Source organism: Acomys minous (assembly GCF_964271855.1).
Source record: "Acomys minous genome assembly, chromosome: 8".
In the NCBI taxonomy this organism is placed as follows: domain Eukaryota; kingdom Metazoa; phylum Chordata; class Mammalia; order Rodentia; family Muridae; genus Acomys; species Acomys minous.
Window position 1 is genome coordinate 106937110 of NC_140489.1, and position 19450 is coordinate 106956559.

General features: G+C 42.7%; 1 protein-coding gene across 1 annotated transcript; it reads left to right on the forward strand.

Moving 5' to 3' along the window:
* The first annotated feature begins 916 nt into the window (after positions 1–916).
* YIPF4 (Yip1 domain family member 4) lies at positions 917–15036 on the forward strand. Its single transcript, XM_084793814.1, has 6 exons — positions 917–1248; positions 3508–3667; positions 6925–7096; positions 9411–9488; positions 12863–12976; positions 14006–15036. Exons 1-6 carry the CDS (start codon positions 1170–1172, stop codon positions 14141–14143), a joined length of 741 nt encoding a protein of 246 aa, XP_084649940.1. The 5' UTR covers positions 917–1169; the 3' UTR covers positions 14144–15036.
* The last annotated feature ends 4414 nt before the right edge of the window (positions 15037–19450 follow it).

Consider the following 19450-nt stretch of genomic DNA (forward strand, 5'->3'; position numbering starts at 1 on the left):
ATAAGGGGCTGGGGAGTGTCTCAGAGATTAAGAGCACTTGCTATTCTTGCAGAAAACTGAGTTCCAGTACCCACAAGCTCACATCTGCTGGAAATCCAGTTCTAGGGAATCTAAAACAAACAAACATACAAACAAAACTTGGGTGAGTTTGTTAACTTTGGGACAGATGAAATAAGCACCAGGGGAGAAGCAAGGGGGTTGCTTTTTGTCCTAATTTATCCTCTTCGGTCAGTTGCCTTCCTCAAAATGGAATCCAGCTAGACGACTTAGTCCTTAGGTGGCAATTTTCAGCTTCACTATGACCATTCTCCACTCCAGCCCTTTTATTAAACAAAAGTATCAGAATCTTGGGGTCAGAAATGAGAGATTTAAGTCCTTGAAACTTTACTAGTTTTTTGTTTTGTTCTTGAGATGGGCCTCACCATCGATGGCAAAGTCGCAGCAATTTTTCTGCCTTAGCCTCCACGAGTGCTGGGAATACAAGCGTTGAGTCACCACATACGAATAACCTCTCAAATTCGATTTAACAACAACCAAGGGGGTGTGTTTATAAAACTGACGGGGCCGCACGCCTGTTATCGCAGCTCTTGGGAGGCAGAGACAGGCAGATCTCTATGAGTTCGATGCCAGCATGGTCTACAAAGCGAGTCCAGGCCAACGAAGGCTACACAGGAAAACTCTGTCTGGAAAGAAAAAAAAAAAGGAAAGAAAGAAAACTGACGCAGGAGTGACAGGGCGGGGTTGGCGACGGCGACAGGGGAACTGGCTATTTAAATAAACAGCTGGGGGGGGGGCGGAACAGCGGCTTCTGAGGCAACTTCCGGCGCTGGGTTGATTTCCGGACTCAAGAACAGAAAGAGCCAATCAGAACTCTCCGACGGGAGCCAATAAGCGAGCAGATTACAAACAGCCAATCCCAGCGGCGCTGTCACTGTTATGGTCCTGTCAGGGCGCCGGCGTCGTGGTGCTTGGGCGCTCGCCACCGGCTGGACTCCGGTGCGACCTCGTCGGGTGCAGCCGGGTGGCCAGGCTCGCGCGTCTGTCTCCGGCCTCGCCCCAGCCCGCGCCTCCGGCCTCTCAGGCCGCCCCGTAGCACGAGCGTGGGGCTCTTCTCCGAGGCCCCGGCCCAGCCGCCCCTCAGCACCGCCGCGGGCTCCGAGGCCGGCGGGATGCAGCCTCCGGGCCCGCCCCCGGCCTATGCCCCCGCCAACGGGGACTTCACCTTTGTCTCCTCGGCGGACGCGGAAGGTGAGGCCGGGCCTGACCGGGCTCCGGGGCGGAGATGGCAGAATGGCGGCGGGGGGGGGGGGGGGGACGGGACTCCGCCCCTGTGCCCGCTGGGCCTTCCCCGAGGCCTCCGGTGACAAGGGAGGGTGCGGGGCGCCGGCTCCGCGTCGAGCGTCCCCACTCGGGCTGCAGGCGGGGCCCCGGGTGGCTCACCCACGCGTGAACCCGCCCACACGTCTAAGGTTTCTCTCCGAAACGCTCTGCTCTGCGAGGGACCAAAGAACGAGAACAAAGTGGGCTGTGTCGCTCTGCTATTACTAGAGTAGCTTTTCTTGTTTGTTTGTTTTTGCTAAGGTTACTTGTAGCAGGTTAAGGAAAACTTCCTTCTAAGGAGTCCTGGCTTTTATTGAATTTGATTTCCTGCTCAGATCCCGGTGTCCACACAGTTTGCAGTCTTTGACCACACTATTCAGAAGACTGGATTTAGGAGCATTTGAAAGTTAAGGAATTGAACTCATTGTCCCCAACAGCGTCTGCAGATTTGACGTGTACTGTTTTGAGCAAGGCTTTGGGCTGAACAGATTTTTTTTTTTTCTGCTCCATGGGATTTTCCCCGCTTGGTTCAACTCCTTGTAACCTGACTCTGCATCTGCTTGTGGTTTTCAGATTTTTTGCTTTAATTTTATTTACTTCCCAGGGACCAGATTTAACTGCACAATTAAAAAAAACAAAAACAAAAAAACAAGTTAGTTTCCCTTTAGAAAATTAAGTCTAAGAGGCTAGGGTGTGTCGGGTGATGAACCCCTGGGACTCCAGTACTTGGAAGGCAGAGGCAGATCTCTGAGTTCTAGGCCAGCCTGGTCTACGTTCATGTCAAGTTGTAGGCCAGCCAGGGTTACATACTGAAACCCTGTCTCAACAAAGACGAAATTACAGTCTAGAGATAAATGTAAATTTTCTCAGAAGTCAGATTTCTATAAATATGATGTTTCTTCCTTAGAAAAATATTCCTCTTTTGTTTTTGTTTTGTTTTGGGTTTTGGTCTTTCCGAGACAGGGTTTCTTTATGTCCTCTTGGCTGTCCTGGATTAGTTTGTAGACCAGGCTGGCCTCGAACTCACAGAGTGCTGGGATTACAGTCCTGAGCCACCAAGCCTGGCCCCTCTTTTGGGTTTTGTCTTTTTTTTTTTTTTAACCTATGTCACCCTAGTTGGCTTAGAACTCTATGTAGATGACTAGCCTCTGTCTCCCTGGTGCAGGGAGTAACGCATATACTACCACACAGAGCTCAGCCCCTTTACATTTTAGTTTCAGACAGTCACACTAAGTTAATTTAAGCTGGCCTTGAACTCAGCATGTACCCCAGTATTGTCTTGAACATGTGCTTTTGCCTCAGCCTCCGGAGTAGCTGGGTGTCGTTACTTTATGTCAGACAATTAGATCTTCTGTATATCTGGTTTATGTCTATAGGCCAGCAGAATTAATATTACCTGGCACATAGTTAGGTGTAATCTCCCTTAACCTGGATTCAGAGCCCCAGGGTAATTCATAAACACATTAATATTGCTTTAAAGCACTAGCTTAGAATTTCATAAAAGATTAAAAGAGAAGAAAATTATTCCTAACTAGATCACAGAAAGCCAGGCAAGGTGGATCATATCTGTAATCCCTGTTTGTGGGAGGCTGAGACAGGAGGGGTCACAACAGTTCAAGGCCAGCCTGAACTAGAGGGAGACCTTCTCTCAGACAAATCAACAAAATCAGGAAAATTTTATGGCAGTGATATATTATCCTATCAGATATTGGACTGACAGGAAGAACATAAAAATTTCAGTGGGATGCTGCATGTTGTAAAAAGTATGGTACAGGACCGAGGGTATAGCTTAGTTGGTTTCTAGCACTTTGTAATACAGTAGGTGTGGTGACTCCTCCTAGCATTTGGGAGGTGGAAACAGGAAGGCCAGAAGTTCAAGATTATCCTTGTTTGTGTGTTGAATTTGCGGCCATCCAAGGCCACATACTTAGCCTCCTGAGGGCTAGGATTACAAGTTCCAGTGTATTAGGCTTGTCTTTCACCTTTTCTGGCTTTTGTTTGTTTGTTTTTCTCTAATTGTAAAAATGAAAAGTAGTACAATGTCTTTTATTGATAAAATTTGAAGATTATATACAATAGCGTATGTTCACAGAGATTGGCAAATAATGTGTATTTAAGTATACATATACATTTTGGTTCAAATTCACATATTTCACCTTGGTTTATAGTTTTGTCTTCTCTCCTCAGATCTCAGTGGTTCTATATCAGCTCCAGACGTCAAATTAAACCTTGGTGGAGGTGGAGATTTTATCAAAGAATCTACAGCTACTACATTTCTGAGACAAAGAGGCTATGGCTGGCTTTTAGAAGTTGAAGATGAGGATCCTGAAGATAACAAGCCACTTTTGTATGTGAAAAAATATGTAATTTGATTTTAAGACCTAAGCTCTGGGATGTTTATGTTCTTTGACATTTTTAAAGACAGATGAGGAACATATTAGCCATTTTGGTGAAAAACAATAGCAGGGTCTGGAGAGATGGCTCAGCTGTTAAGAGTGCTTCCTGCCCTTTCAGAGAACTTGAGTCCAGACCCCCATCAGGCAACACAGCCTGTTGCTCCAGTTCCTGAGGATCTGACACTGTCTTTTGACCTCAGTGGGCGCCCATATACATGACATACACTTACACAACACATACACATAAATAAATCTTTAAAAACAGTAGCAGTTGTCATTTTTACTAGTCTTTTTAAAAACTGAAGCATACAGAGTGAGTCCAGGACAGCTAGGGCTACACAGAGAAACCTTGTCTTGGGGGGGGGGTTGGGGGAATGGGGGGGACAAGTAAACAAGCACTGAAGCAATAATGAGTGTTTTTTTAGCCTATTGAATGTAGCATCAGGAGGTTTTTTTGTTTTTATTTAAATTTATTTTTAAAAATTTAATGATTTGCTGGGTGGTGGTGGTGGCGGCGCATGCCTTTTAATCTCAGCGCTTGGGAGGCAGAAGCAGGTGGATCTCTGTGAGTTTGAGAGCAGCCTGATCTACAGAGCAAGTTCAAAACCCTGCTTCAAAAAACCAAAAAAGAAATAGTCTCCTCTTAGTCTCACCCTTCCTCCCTCTTCCCCCCTCTTCCCCTGCCCTAGTCCTCAGAGACAGGGAGCATTTCTCCCCTACCAACTGACCCCAGCCTATCAAGTCTCATCAGGATTACCTGCATCCTCTTCTGGCATGGTAGGGGACCACGACAGGAGGAAGTGATCAAAGTGCAAGCAATGGAGTCCATGACAGGGACATCCCCTGCTCCCCTTACTAGGGGACCCCTATGGAGACTGAACTGCCTATTGGCTACATCTGAGCAGAGCCCCTCTCCATACATGGTCCTTATTAGTGCATCAGTCTCCAGTACCCGCCCTGGGCCCAGGTTTGTTGGCTCTGTTGGTCTTGTGCAGCTCTTGTCCCCTCTGGTCCTTCTATTTCCGCCCCCATCCCCCACCCCACTCTTCCATAGGACTTCCTGTGCTCTGCCCAAAATTTGGCTGTGATGCTCACTTTTGCTTCAATCCTGGTTTTTGTTTTTCTTTTTTCCCCCGAGACAGGGTTTCCTCTGTGTAGCTGTCCTGAACTCACTTTGTAGACCAAGCTGGCCTTGAACTCAAAGAGATCCATCTGCCTTTGTCTCCGGAGTGCCTGGCTGGTTTTATTTTTTCAAGGCATGGTTTCTCGCTATACCCTTGGCTGACTTGCTCTGTAGACCAGGTTGGCCTCAAACTCAGAAAGATCCTCCTGCCTCTGCTCCCCAAGTCCTGGCATTAAAAGCATGCTCCCACCACTGCCCAGTGGATGTCAGGAATTTTTTAAATGGGACTGGAGAAGTGGCACAGTGATTAAGAAAACTTGCTGTTCTTGCAGAGGATTGAGATTCTGTTATCCGTACCCTCATGGCGGCTCACAGCTTCTTGTAATCCAGTTTTGGGGGATTTGAATCTGTCCTCTGACTTTTTTTCAAGACGGTTTCTCTGTGTAGCCTTGGCTGTCCTGGGCTTGCTGTGTAGACCAGGCTGGCCTCGAACTCACAGAGATCCACCTGCCTCTACCTCCCAGAGTGCTGGGATTATAGGCGTGCTCCACCACGCCCTTCTTGGTCTTCTGACTTCTGAGGACACCAGGCACTTATGTATTAACACTGATATAATGTAATCTCTGTATTTGAGAGGTAAAAAGACCAGAATCTGGAGTTTAGCCAAGAAAACTTGGCCCTGTCTCAGAACGAATACTTGGAGAATGATAGAGAAGAGAACCAATACCTTCTGGATTCACTGAGAGTGCAGGCAGGCAACCCCACCCAGACCTGTTCATACACTCAGGTACACATGTGTCCGTAAATAAACAAGTCTTTAAAAGAAAGAGGAAGATCTACTTTGTGGCACACTCCTTCAATCCCAATACACTGCAGACAGAGACAGGTCTTTTTGAGTTCCAGGCCAGCAAAGGTACCTGGTGAGACTCTCACATAAACAGATATACTCTGCTTACCTGGTTTAGTCAGCTAAGTAATCAATGTCGTCTTTTAAAAAAGCAAGGTTTTTGAGTAGTTAAGCCTGGAATTCAGGGTTAAAACTTAATTACAGGGCCTGGAGAGATGGCGCAGAAGTTAAGAGCACTGACTGCTCTTCCAGAGGTTCTGAGTTCAATCCCCAGCAAGCACATGGTGGCTCACAACCATCTATAATGAGATCTGGTGCCCTCTGGAGTGTAGGTACACATGCAGGCAGGGTACTGTATAAATAATAAATCTTAAAAAACAAAACGAAAGAACTAATTACAGGGCCTGGAGAGATGGCTCAGTGGTTAAGAGCACTAACTGCTCTTCCAGAGGTCCTGAGTTCAATTCCCAGCAACCACATCGTGGCTCACAACCATCTATAATGAGATCTGGTGCCCTCTGGAGTGTAGGTACACATGCAGGCAGGGTACTGTATAAATAATAAATCTTAAAAAACAAAACGAAAGAACTAATTACAGGGCCTGGAGAGATGGCTCAGTGGTTAAGAGCACTAACTGCTCCTCCAGAGGTCCTGAGTTCAATTCCCAGCAACCACATCGTGGCTCACAACTATCTATAATGTGATCTGATGCCCTCTTCTGGCCTGCAGTTGTATGTACAGGCAGAACACTGTACATGTAATAATAAATAAATCTTTTGTTTTTGTTGGTCGCCCCCCCCCCTTGTCTGTCCTGGACTTGCTTTATAGACCAGGCTGGCCTCAAACTACCAGCAATCACCTGCCTCTGCCTCCTGAGTGCTGGGATTAAATACCCAGGTAATAAATAAATCTTTAAAAAACAACAACAAAAAAAACCCTTAATTACAGGCCAGGCAAAGTGGTACAATCTTTACCCAGTACTTCCACACAGGCAGATCATGGAAGCACTTGGTATCACTCATTATTATTAACAATTTCAAAGCACCAGCAGTTAGGAGATGTTTTAGTATCTCCGAAGTTGAGGTATTTTACCGTGGAGTCAGTTTATCTAGTATGTACTTCACATGCATATGTTGACCTATGGTTATCATACTGTCTTGTTTAAATTTAAAGTTCTTTTAAACCTGCTTTACTATTCAAAATGACATGTTTTTAAGAATCTTATTTTAAAATTATAGGGAAGAATTGGACATTGATCTAAAGGATATTTACTACAAAATCCGTTGTGTTTTGATGCCAATGCCATCGCTTGGTTTTAATAGACAAGTGGTGAGAGACAATCCTGACTTTTGGGGCCCACTGGCTGTTGTTCTTTTCTTTTCCATGATATCATTATATGGACAGTTTAGGGTAAGTATACTTCATTTTATACAAACAGATCCTTTCATGAGATTCAAAACTTCGGTTGCTAGACAGTGATGGTGCATGCTTTTAGTCCTAGCACTCAGAAGACAGAGGCAGGCTAATCTTAACAAAAACTAAATACGTTATGTTTGAAAGATGTTTTGCCTTTGCCTATTTTACCCTCACTTGTTTAATCATGAAATTGTTTCACAATGAATTAATTAAGGAGTACCTTGGATTAGATCTGTTTTTCCATTTTTCTTAGGTTTTTGTTTTATTTTAACATGCATTGGTGTTTTGCCTCCGTGTATGTCTGAGTGAGGGTGTCAGAGCTGGAGTTCCTGACAGTTGTAGGCTGCCACATGGATGCTGGGGATTGAACCCTGGTCCTCTTTCTGGAAGAGCAGTCAGTGCTTTTAACCGCTGAGCCATCTCCAGCCACCCTTTCTTAGATTTTTTATCTGTTTTACTTTATATGTAAGTTTTGCCTACATGTAAGTGTGTATATTATATGCATGTGTATTGGATGTTTTAGCCGTTCTGTGGGTGCTAGGATTCAAACCTGGATTTTCCAAGTTTTATTAGTTTTTTTCTCGTTGTTTGTTTGTTTCCGAGATAGGGTTTCTCTGTGTGGCTCTGGCCATCCTGGAACTCATTCTGTAGACCAGGCTGTCCTGGAACTCAGAGAAGTGCCTGCCTCTGCCTCCTGAGTGCTGGGATTAAAGGTGTGCACCACTACCACTATTGGTTAATTTTTTTATGATTCATTTTATTCTTTCTAGTTATGTCTATATATGAGGCAAAGGTAGGTGGATCTCTAAGTTCAAGGCCAGCCTGGTCTGCTGTCTCAACAAAAAGGAAGATCCCGACTCAAAAACTAAAAGAAAAACCAAAAACAGTGTGTTTGTTATGTGCATGGAGTGCTGGTACCTGGGAAAGTCAGAAGTATTAAATTTTTAAATTCTACAGGGGTTCAAGTCCTGCCTAGTGTGAGTGCTGGCAGTCGGACTTGGGTTTTCTGGAAGAGTGATGTGTGGTCTTGACAACAGCCGTCTCTGCAGCCTCTACTAGTGACTTCCATGTGTGTCTGAATAGTCAGCAGGAGCACCTTAAGGGAAGAGGAGCTTACTCTGGCTCAGTTCAAGTAGGGGGCACATATGGGGAAGCTCGCCTCTTCTGTTTCATTCAGCTGGGGCCCAGGGAGTATACCACTCATGGTTAGGATGGATCTTCCATTCACTCAGTCTAGAAACTTCCTCACCGATGTACCCAAAGGTCTGTCTCCTGGGTGGTTTTGAATAGTTTGTCAAATGTTGCTATTAGGCCAGGTGTTGGTAGTACTTGACTTTCTTTAATCCCAGTACATGGGAGGCAGAGACAGGTGGATCTCTGTGAGTTTGAGGCCAGCCTGGTCTACAGAGTCAGTTCCAGGACAGCTGAAGATACGTAATGAGACCTTGTCTCAAGAAAACAAGAAAAGCCAGGTAGTGGTGGTACATACCTTTAATCCCAGCACTTGGGAGGCAGAGATAGCCTGGTCAATAGAGTGAGTCCAGGACAGCCAGGGTTGTTAAACATAGAAACTCTGTCTCGAAAAACAAAACAAAAACAAAAAGAAAGAAAAAAAGAAAAGACGAAAAAACAGGTTTTTGGTCATGGTGTTTAAGCATGTTTAAGCAAACAAATAGAGGCCTTGTGCCTGCTACACAAGTGCTTTATACGCTGGGCGTGGTGGTGCACGTCTTTAATCCCAGCACTCAGGAGGCAGAGGCAGGAGGATCTTTGTGAGTTCAAGGCCAGCCTGGCCCACAAAGTGAGTCCAGGATAGCCAAGGCTAACACCGAGAAACCCTGTCTCAAAGGGGAAAAAAGTTATCTTTTATCATGTATATTTGTGAGATCCACCTGCTTTTGTCTCTTGACGCAGAGGGATTTAATCTGCTGGGATTAAAGGTGTGTGCCACCATAACCAGTGAAATACTGACTTTCTATAAGCAGTACTTGGTGAACTTTCAGTTTGGTTGTAAGTTTTGGAAATGTACTTAACTAATAGACCCTCTGTCCTTAAATGGAGCTTGCTAAGCTATCTTAAGTATCGGAGTTGAACTTCTGAAAATTTAGCAGTTTATTTGAGTTTCGTTTTGTTTTTTGAGACAGGGTTTCTCTATGTGATAGCCCTGGGTGTCGCTTTGTAGATCAGGCTGGCCTCAAAATCATCTGCCTGCCTTTGCCTCTTGAGTGCTGGGATTAAAGGTGTGCACCACCATGCCCAGCTTACTTGATTTTTTTTTAAATTAATGATTTTTGTTTTCTTCTTTAAGGTGGTCTCATGGATTATAACTATTTGGATATTTGGTTCACTGACAATTTTCTTACTGGCTAGAGTTCTTGGTGGAGAAGTAAGTACTTAATTTTGAAAAGTCTATGTATGTGTGTATATAATGAGTGCAGGTGCCCATAGAGTCCAGGGGAGGGCATCAGATCCTGTGGAGCTGGAGCTGGGCAGCTGTTGGGAACTGACTTCACGTGTGTTGGAAGAACAGTACATGCTTGTGACTGCTAAGCCCTCTTTCCAGCTTGCTTGCTTATTTATTTATTTATTTTGGAGATAGAGTCACTATGTGGCCAGGACTAGCCTAGAACTTACTGTGTAAACCAAACTGGCCTTAAACAGGTGTGAGCTGCCCTAACTGGCTACTAAATGATTCTTTTTGTTGTTGTTGTTGTTGGGTTTTTGTTTTTTGGGTTTGGTTTTTTTGGGGGTTTTTTGGTATTTGTTTTGTTTTGTTTTGTTTTTTCGAGACAGGGTTTCTCTGTGTAGCCTCAGCTGTCCTGGACTTGCTTTGTAGACCAGGCTGGCCTCGAACTCAAAGCATTTCGCCTGCCTCTGCCTCCCGAGTGCTGGGATTAAAGGTGTGCGCCACCACGCCCGACATTGTTATTTTTTTGATACAGGATCTGTCCATATAGCCCTGGCTATCCTGGAACTTCCTATGTAGACCAGGCTGGCCTCGAACACACAAAACTCCATTTGCCTCTACCTTCCTCATGCTGGAATTAAAGACATGTGCCACCATGCCCAGCAATAATAAATATATGGTTCTTCATCCCATAATTGTCTTTAAGTTATACTAGTTCATTTCAGATGATTGATAGGGATATTAAATCTACTCAATAAACATAAGGAATGAAGAGGAGAGGAAAGATCCCTTCTCACCTTTCAAATACTATACAACTCTTGACAAAAGTATAGAGTTGACAACAGGTCTCAAGCCAGTTCTCAGTTGCCATAGAGATTTCTTTATATTTATCAGTATTTGCCCTATTAGAAAATAGACTGGTTTTTGTTATTTTTGAGACAAGGTCTCTAATTGCTGAGGGCTTCAGCTTTTGGTCTCTCTCTTTCTCTCTGTCTCTCTGTCTCTCTGTCTCTCTCTCTCTGTCTCTCTCTGTCTCTCCTCCTCCTCCTCTTCTTCTTTTTGGTTTTTCGAGGCAGGGTTTCTCTGTGTAGCCTTGACTGTCCTGAACATGCTTTGTAGATCAGGCTGGCCTGGAACTGACAGTGATCCACCTGCCTCTGCCTCCCAAGTGCTGAGATTAAAGGCATGCACCACCGCTTTTTGTCTTCTTAAGAACTGGGATTGGAGATAGGTGCCACCACTCACAATGAACAGTTTAAAATACTTATTTAAAGCTAACAAACTGGCTACATTTTAGTGTAAGTAGTACATTTTAGCATAAAATAACCCTATCTTTCCAAAACAGAAATGTTAAAAGAGTAGCTTTAACACATGGCTTCATGAAAGCTAGCTGTTAAGGCTGGCTTTTGTCATTCAGCGCCATATAATACCTAGTTTTGGTTAAAGTATATGAAGAGAGTAAGGCTTCACACAGCTAAACAGCTGGAAAATGAGCTATTTCAGTAGCTTCTTTGGGTTAATGTAGATACTACTCCAAAACGCAACAGGCAGCAGTTTTCTTGTTTGTGGTGGTTGGCTTGGTTTGGGTTTGTTTTTTTTGTTTTGTTTTGTTTTAGCTTTTTGAAACAGGGTCTCTCTGTGTAACCCTGGCTGTCCTGGACTCACTTTGTAGACCAGCCAGGCCCTGAAGTCCACTTGCCTCTCCTGGGATTAAAGGTGCGTGCCACCATGCCCAGAAACTTGTCATTAAAAATTATTCTGGGGGCTTGAGAGTTGCCTCAGTTTTTGTTTTTTTGTTTTTTGTTTTGTTTTTCAAGACAAGGTTTCTCTATGTGTAGCCTCGGTTGTCCTGGACTCACTTTGTAGACCAGACTGGCCTTGAACTCACAGAGATCCACCTGCCTCTGCCTCCTAATGCTGGGATTACAGGCGTGTGCCAACACGTTGGACGCCTCACTTGTTAAGAGCATGTATTCTTACAAAGGACCTGGGTTCAATACCAGCAGCCACATGTGGACTTGCCACTTGCTCAGGCACCAGGAATGCATGTGTTGCATAGACATACATGCAGGCAAAACACTCATACGCACAAAATAAATCGGTTAAAAAACAAATTTCTCTGAGTAGATTTTTTAACCATGCAGTGGTTTTGCTACATCTCACCTTTGTCATTATACACCTGCAATCTTGGTATTGGGAAGGCTGTGGCAAAAGGATCAAATTTGAAGCTAACCTGGGATACATGGTGGAATCTTGTCTCCCCTCCACATTTCCCCCGCACCCCAAATAGTAGGCATTGTAGCTCAAGGCCATAATGTCAACACTAAGATCAGAAGTTGAGTGTCATCCTTGGTTAGTGAGTTTGAAGCCATTCTAAATTATGTGAGGCCCTGTCTTAAAAGGGGAGGGAGGATGGAAAGATGACTCCTTGGTTAAGAGTACTTGCTGATCTCCAAGAGAGCCCATGTGGTTGTGGCTCACACCCTTCTGAGCTCCAATTCCAAGGGGAAATAACTTTTCCTAAACACAGGGAGGCAGGGGCAGGCAGATCTCTGTGAGTTTGAGGCCAGCCTGTTCTACAAGATAGCCAAGGCCACACAGAGAAAACTTCTCAGGGCGGTGTGGGGGGGAGGGAGTTACTTGCTGGGCAGTGGTGGTGCATGTCCTTAATCCTAACACTCAGGAGGCAGGCAGGTGGGTCTTTGTGAGTGCCAGGCCAGCCTGGTCTACAAAGTGAGTTTCAGGACAAGCCAGGGTTACACAGAAACTCTGTCTAAAAAACAAAACAAAACAAAAAACCAGTAATATGTGTATGTGTGTATCACGTGTATGCAATATAATGACCTTTTTTTATTTTTAAGCTTTTTTTATTTTTAAGCTTTTTTTTATTTTTCAATGTAATGATCTTTACTGAAGATGGTTAGACATATAGTCCTGCTAGCCCCAAAGACTGGAAATGTGGATTTTGTTTTGTTTTTGTTTTTCAAGACAGTGTTTCTCTATGTGATAGCCCTGGCTGTCCTGGACTCACTTTGTAGACCAGGCTGGCCTTGAACTCATGGCGATCTGCCAGCCTCTGCCTCCAGAGCACTGAGATTAAAGGCATGCACCACCACGCCCGGCTGGAGATGTGTATTTTGAGTATCAGGACATGGAAGCATATTGAAAATACAGTGGTAAGAAGGCCTGAGATATATAAGACAAGATGATAATTTGAAATACACTGGATGTGTGAAGCTTTATGGTTTATTTAATTTTCATGTTTATGTCAGTACAACAAAGAATATAATTTTGAAAAGTGATTAAGTATCCTGATTCCTATGATATTTATATATATTTCTAAAAATTTACAGGTTGCATATGGCCAAGTTCTTGGAGTTATAGGATATTCATTACTTCCTCTCATTGTAATAGCCCCTATACTTTTGGTTGTTGGATCTTTTGAAATGGTGTCTACACTTATAAAAGTAAGTTATACAGTGTGTGATTGTTTTAATTTGCTGCTGTTTTTTATTTAGTTTTGCTTTGTTTGTGTTTGTGAGACAGGCTGGCCATGAAGTCCAGGCTGGCCTTGAATTCAAGCGGTAGGTGTGTGCCACTATGTTTGACTCCAAAGTGTCTCTTTGGACAGAACTTGCAAGTGATTGTTAAAATTATGTTCCTTTTCTTTCTGCTTTTAATTATAGAAGTTAAAGAACAGAGCAAAGTTGAATAGTATTAAAAAGTCTCACTTGGCCGGGCGTGGTGGCGCATGCCTTTAATCCCAGCACTCGGGAGGCAGAGGCAGGCGGATTGCTGTGAGTTCGAGGCCAGCCTGGACTACAAAGTGAGTCCAGGACAGCCAAGGCTACACAGAGAAACCCTGTCTGGAAAAACCAAAAAAAAAAAAAAAAAAAAAAAAGTCTCACTTGAAGCCAAGCAGTGGTGGTTCACGCCTTTAATCCCAGCATTTAGAAGGCAGAGGCAGGCAGATCTCTGAGTTCGAGGCCTACCTGGTCTACAAAGCAAGTCCAGGACAGCCAAGGTTACACAGAGAAGAAAAAAAAAAAGATTCACTTGGGCTGGGTGGTGGTAGTGCATGCCATGCCTTTGATCCCAGCACTTAGGAGGCAGAGACAGGTGAATTTCTGTGAGTTCAAGGCCAGACTGGTCTACAAAGCAAGTTTCAGGACAGTCAAGGCTACCCAGAAAAACCTTGTCTTCAAACAAACAAAAAAGTCTCACTTGGTAGATAACTTTTTGTATGTGTGGTTTTTTGAGGCAGGGTTTCTCTGTGTAACAGCTCCAGCTGTCCTGGAACTCTGTCTGCAGACCAGGCTGGCCTTGAACTCACAGAGATCCTCCTGCCTCTGCCTCCAAGTGCTGGGATTAAAGGCATGAGCCACCACTGCCCGGCTTGGTAGATAACTTTAAAAAATATTGTAACTGTTTTCTGTGATACCCAAATGACGATTGATTTACTAATATGCTGCCTTATCCTTTGTTTTTATTTAAAGCTGTTCGGTGTGTTTTGGGCTGCCTACAGTGCTGCTTCATTACTCGTAGGTGAAGAGTTCAAGACCAAAAAGCCTCTCCTCATTTACCCAATCTTTTTATTGTACATTTATTTTTTGTCCTTATATACTGGGGTGTGATCCAAGATACACATGAGTCAAAAAAGGTGGTGTTACATTTGTATTAAGCTGGGGATTCTTGCTGAAGGCATTGGAGAAAACATTACTAGTAATATTTTATACATTCCAGATAGAGAGGCAGGTTTAAAGTCTTTTTAAAACAATATTTTTTTGTATTTAAGTAATTGAAGTTATCTGGGATTTTTTTGGTCAAAATTCTGAATTCTATTTGGTTCTTCATATTCCGTGAATAAATAAAAAACATTGTTTTTCAGATTGTGTCAATATTCACCTGAACACTTGTGCCAAAAGCACCTAGGTGTGTAATTTTATCTCACTTGAAGTATAAATTTGACAACATCCTGAAAATCTAAAGTGCAATTTTTTCTTTAAAGAATTTTCTCCTACACCACAGATCCTGTAGATACCTATTTATATTTATACATATATATTTATGAAATAATTCTTATTCACAAAATATATTTCTGAATAGCCTAAAAATTAAGATACTAAATCTGATGCTTAAACTTTCTTTAATTTGGCCAATAATGGTTTTTGTTTAAAACTTAAAATTTTGTTTTTAAATTGTGTGTAACTTTTAAATAATTGTTGCCAGTGTAGATTTGGTTTGCGTGAATGTGCTCTTAAAAAACAATTTGAATGACTAAACATTTGATTTAAAGTTTTTTGTTTATCTTTTTGACCAAAGGAGCAAGAGGTATAATGGATATGGCATTCATTTAAATCATTAATATATAGGAAAAACAATATTTATAGCATCAGTAAATATTTTTAAGTGGTACCTTTAAGTCATAAAAGTTACGGGAAAGAGCGCTTTGAAGTCATGTTGTCTTGAACAATGTTATATGAAGTAGAAAATAAAATGTTTTCCAGCTGTGTGCTTCATTTTACAATACCGTGTCCTATATTACTTGATACTTCAACAAGTATTAATTTTTTCCAAAACATTTACAGTTTTGCTAAGGGAAATATTAAGAAAATTTTATCAAATTTTTAATAAATCATGGACTCTGTTATATCCCTAGTATTACTTTGTAAAATAGATATTATTTTGTCTGTGTTGGTAAAATGGCAAATCCCTGTTAGCAAATTATTGTATTATTTTTTTCAGATATTACCCAAAAAAAGTTAACTTCTATTCCTGATAAGGTATAACATCGTCCTTGTATGTGTTTCTTAAGTAAAACAGATCTAGGAAAAACAGGCAAAAGCCCTTAACAGAACACAGAATAACAAGAAGTAGTATAGAAATCTTTGGCTACAGAGGCAGCAATAGAAGGTAAACATCTGTCACAGAGGTTCCTGTGGTCATCCCTTTGTAGGATGGATTGTTTGGGTTTCTTATTTGTTGTTCCTGTAGTGCTGAGTCAAACCTAGTACCTTGCACGTGGTAGACAGGTGCTGTAATGGTTAACCACACCCTTCACCTATCAGACATGTCCAGCCTGCAAATCCATGAGCCACACAAAACTAAGGATAACTATGACTGTAACTCAAATCAAAAGCATAAACTTACTTAAAACATTGTAGAAATTTTTGTGCAGTTGAATGTAAACTATAGATGATAATGCTGTTTTGCAACTTGCAAAATCTTGGTCTACCTGGTTGACATAGTGCTGACCCTGAAACTAAATTTCCAGGTCATGACCAGATTGTAAAATCTTATTAATTGCTGCATCAAGATACTTTAGGAATGCTGCACTCAGAAATTATTTGATTAAAAAAAAAAAGCTATCATTGAGCATGGTGGTGCACACCTAATCCTAGCACTTCTGAGGTAGAGGCAGTCACATTGCTGTGAGTTTGAGGCCAGCCTGGTCTACGAAGCAAGTCCAGGACAGCCAAGGCTACACAGAGAAATAAAACCAAAAAACAGAGCTGGGCGTGGTAGAACACACCTGTAATCCCAGCACTGAAGAGGCAGAGGCAGGTGGATCTCCATGAGTTTGAGGCCAGCCTGGTCTACAAAGTGAATCCACGACAACCAAGGCTACACAGAGAAACTCTGCTTCGGAAAAACCACAAAAAAGAAGAAGAAGAAAAGAAAAACCAAAAAACAAAGCTATCAATACATATGGTAAGTGATGAGACTTAGCAGGTAAAGAGTTTGTCTATGCTTGATTTTGTTTTTTTTAAGGGGTGTGTGTGTGAGACACAAGGCTACTGAGGCTTCAAAAGGTTGGTTTCTAAGGGTCTTAAATTCCAGCCAAACACAGAGGGTCACAGATCTGTCTTGATACCCAGCTCTGGTAGAATAAAAATGGCACAAAGATCATGTTCCTGCTAGTTATGTTCCATGTGCTGTAGGAGCAACATCCTCACCCATGTGCATTGGGCTTCCTGTATATTCTTGTACATCATTCATGGATTCCTTTCCCAGCAACAACTTGTGTTTAGGAGGTGAGGGGAAGTCAAACAAGATGCAAATGACGTTGCTTGACATTCACAATTACAATTTGTATGGTAAGACATGGGCTTACCTCTGCCAACACCATGGAATTATTTACTCTTGTTTGCTTTGTTACTTGGGGCCTACATGTGTAGGTCACATATACTCTATGTTTCCGTGCAAATTTTATCTGAGATGCATGGATCCCTTGGGGACTTGTGCCCTACTGACAAATGGGTTTATGTTATCATTGGGCTGAGCTCACCACAAGCAAAAAGTAAGCATATTGTTTGTTGCCATCTTAACTGGTGCCTTATCAAAATGGAATAAACTGTGTGACTTAGCCACCATTTGGGTTAGTGATGTCATCAAGATGGAGACAGTCATGTGACATACTACCATCTGGCTAGTGATCTAATGAAGATGGCAGAGTACTTGTGACTTCATCAATGTCGTTAATGCCACCACATGGCATAAACCAGATGGCATCCATAAAGCTTCCTACTACCACTGAGCTCTCAGAAGCTTGCCATACTGTTTTGATTGTACTTCCTAGATGCCTAATTGGATCATGGAGATAGGAGACTCCTATTATATTGTTGTTTCTGAATATTTAAGGTTACTGTGTTTTTATGTCAGACTAATACCAGACTTTCGTATTAGACTTTTAAATTTTGCTATGGTTTTGTAGCCAGGCATGGTAGTGCATGCCTTTAATCCCAGCAATCCAGAGGCAGGGGATTGCTGTGAGTTTGAGGCCAGCCTGACCTATAAAGGGAGTTCAATCAGGCTACACAGAGAAACCCTGTGTCAAAAAACTAAATAAATAAATACAAATTTGCTAATTGTTTTGTGTGGTATGTTTACTGGTTTCTAGAGGAGACTTACAAGTTAGCACATCCTTGTAATCCCAGCACTCAAGAGGCAGGGACCGATGGATCTCTGTGTGTTCAAGGATGGCCTGGTCAGTTCTTTTACAATTACAAGAACAAAAATGCATGCCTAGGGGCTGAAGAGATGGCTCAGTGGATAAGAGATCCTGAGTTCAATGCCCAGCAACCACATGGTGGCTCACAACCATCTATATTGGAATCTGATGCCCTCTTCTGGCTACAGATGCATATGCAGACAGAGCACTCATACATATATTTATATATATTGGTTTTTGTGAGACAGGGTTTCTCTGTGTAGCCTTGTCTGTCCTGGACTCGTTTTGTAAGACCAGGCTGGCCTCGAACTCAGATCTGCCGCCTCTGCCTGCCTGCCATACATTTTTTAAATGTATGCCTAATCAAAGTTTATTGAAAGTGTTTGGTTTGGTTCTCAAACATTATGTAAATATTATGCGGCATTTAAAAGTACCTGGCTGACTTAACTGCTCTGGGTGTTTAATAACCATACTTGCAATTCTCAGAGAAAGGGAGAACACATTCTTTCCTTTCCCTCCCAGGTCTGCTGGATTCCAGAGGACTGTGGGGCACCTCTGTAGGATGGTACCTGTTCTCTTGTATGGGAATGCTCTGAGGATACCATCTGGTGAATTCTAACCAGTGTCCAGTCTACAAAGAGGAGGGTCAACACAGAAAATGATTCCAAGCAAAACCACAGTAGTAGAGGAGCCAGAGGTTCCTCTCAAGTCCAAGTGACTCCTGATGTCTAGGTCCTCAACAGGCCTTGACAGTACAAAATGATTAATTTTTATTTTGGGCACTTGCATGGTCTCACACACCTACTAGGAAATACAACAACAACAAAAACATCACAATTATTGTTTGGTTCAACTTAGTGATCCTTATCACCTTTTTTGACCAGGGTCGTCTTATGTAGCCCTGACTGGCCTAGAACTCACTATGTAGACCAGGCTGGCCTTGAGCTTGCTGAGATGTGCCAGCCTTTACCTGCTAAGCTCTAGGATGAAAAGTATGCCTCACAAGTCCCAGCTCACTCTTGTTTTAACCAAAAGTGGCTGGAGAGATGGTTGAAGAACACCTGTTGCTCTTGCTACAGTTCAATTCTGAGCACCCACACAGTGGCTCACAGCCATCAGTAACTGCAGTTCCAGAGGATCTAGTAACTGTAGAGGAATGTTAATTCAGAACATCTCTGTTCTGGCAAGAGATCACCTCCAAGGATCTTCTAGATAATATAAATGTATATGTAAAAAAATATTTAATAAAATGTTTTGCCAGGCAGTGATGGCGCACGCCTTTAAGCCCAGCACTCGGGAGGCAGAGGCGGGTGGATCTCTGTGAGTTCGAGGCCAGCCTGGTCTACAAAGTAAGTCCAGGACAGTCAAGGCTATACAGAGGAACCTTGTCTCGAAAAACCAAAAAACCCAAACCAAAACAAAGAACAAAACCCCAATAAGTTGTTTAAAAAACAAAACAAAACAAAACCTAGGTCTGTGTTATCTGGCTAGAATACAAACATGCCTTTAACCCAGGAGACAGAGACAAGCAGATCTGAGTTCAAACCCAGCCTGGTATAGAGCAAGTTTCAGGCAAAGAAAAGCTTAAAGCCAGGTGTGGTTGCTCACACCTTTAATCCCAACACAGAGGCAGGTGGATCTTTGCGAGTACAGGACAGCCAAGGCTACATACACAAAGAAACTCTGTCTGGAAAAAAAGAAAAGAAAAGCTTAGGTCCAGGTATGGTAATACATGCTTTTAACCCCAAACGATGAAGATAAAGTTAGTTTACAGAAGGAAGCACCCGTATACGAAAGTGCTGTCTAATTGGCAGAAAAGGTGACAAATCAGAGAATTAACAGAAGAGGATACACCCAACTCTTACAAGAAGAGACAGGAAAGGAAAGCTACTTAAGGGACAATGAAGAGAGAAGGAGGAGGCAGTTTCACTGGGGCAGTAATAGACAGGTTGCAGAGAGAGAACAAGCTAGACAGAAGTGAAGACCAAAT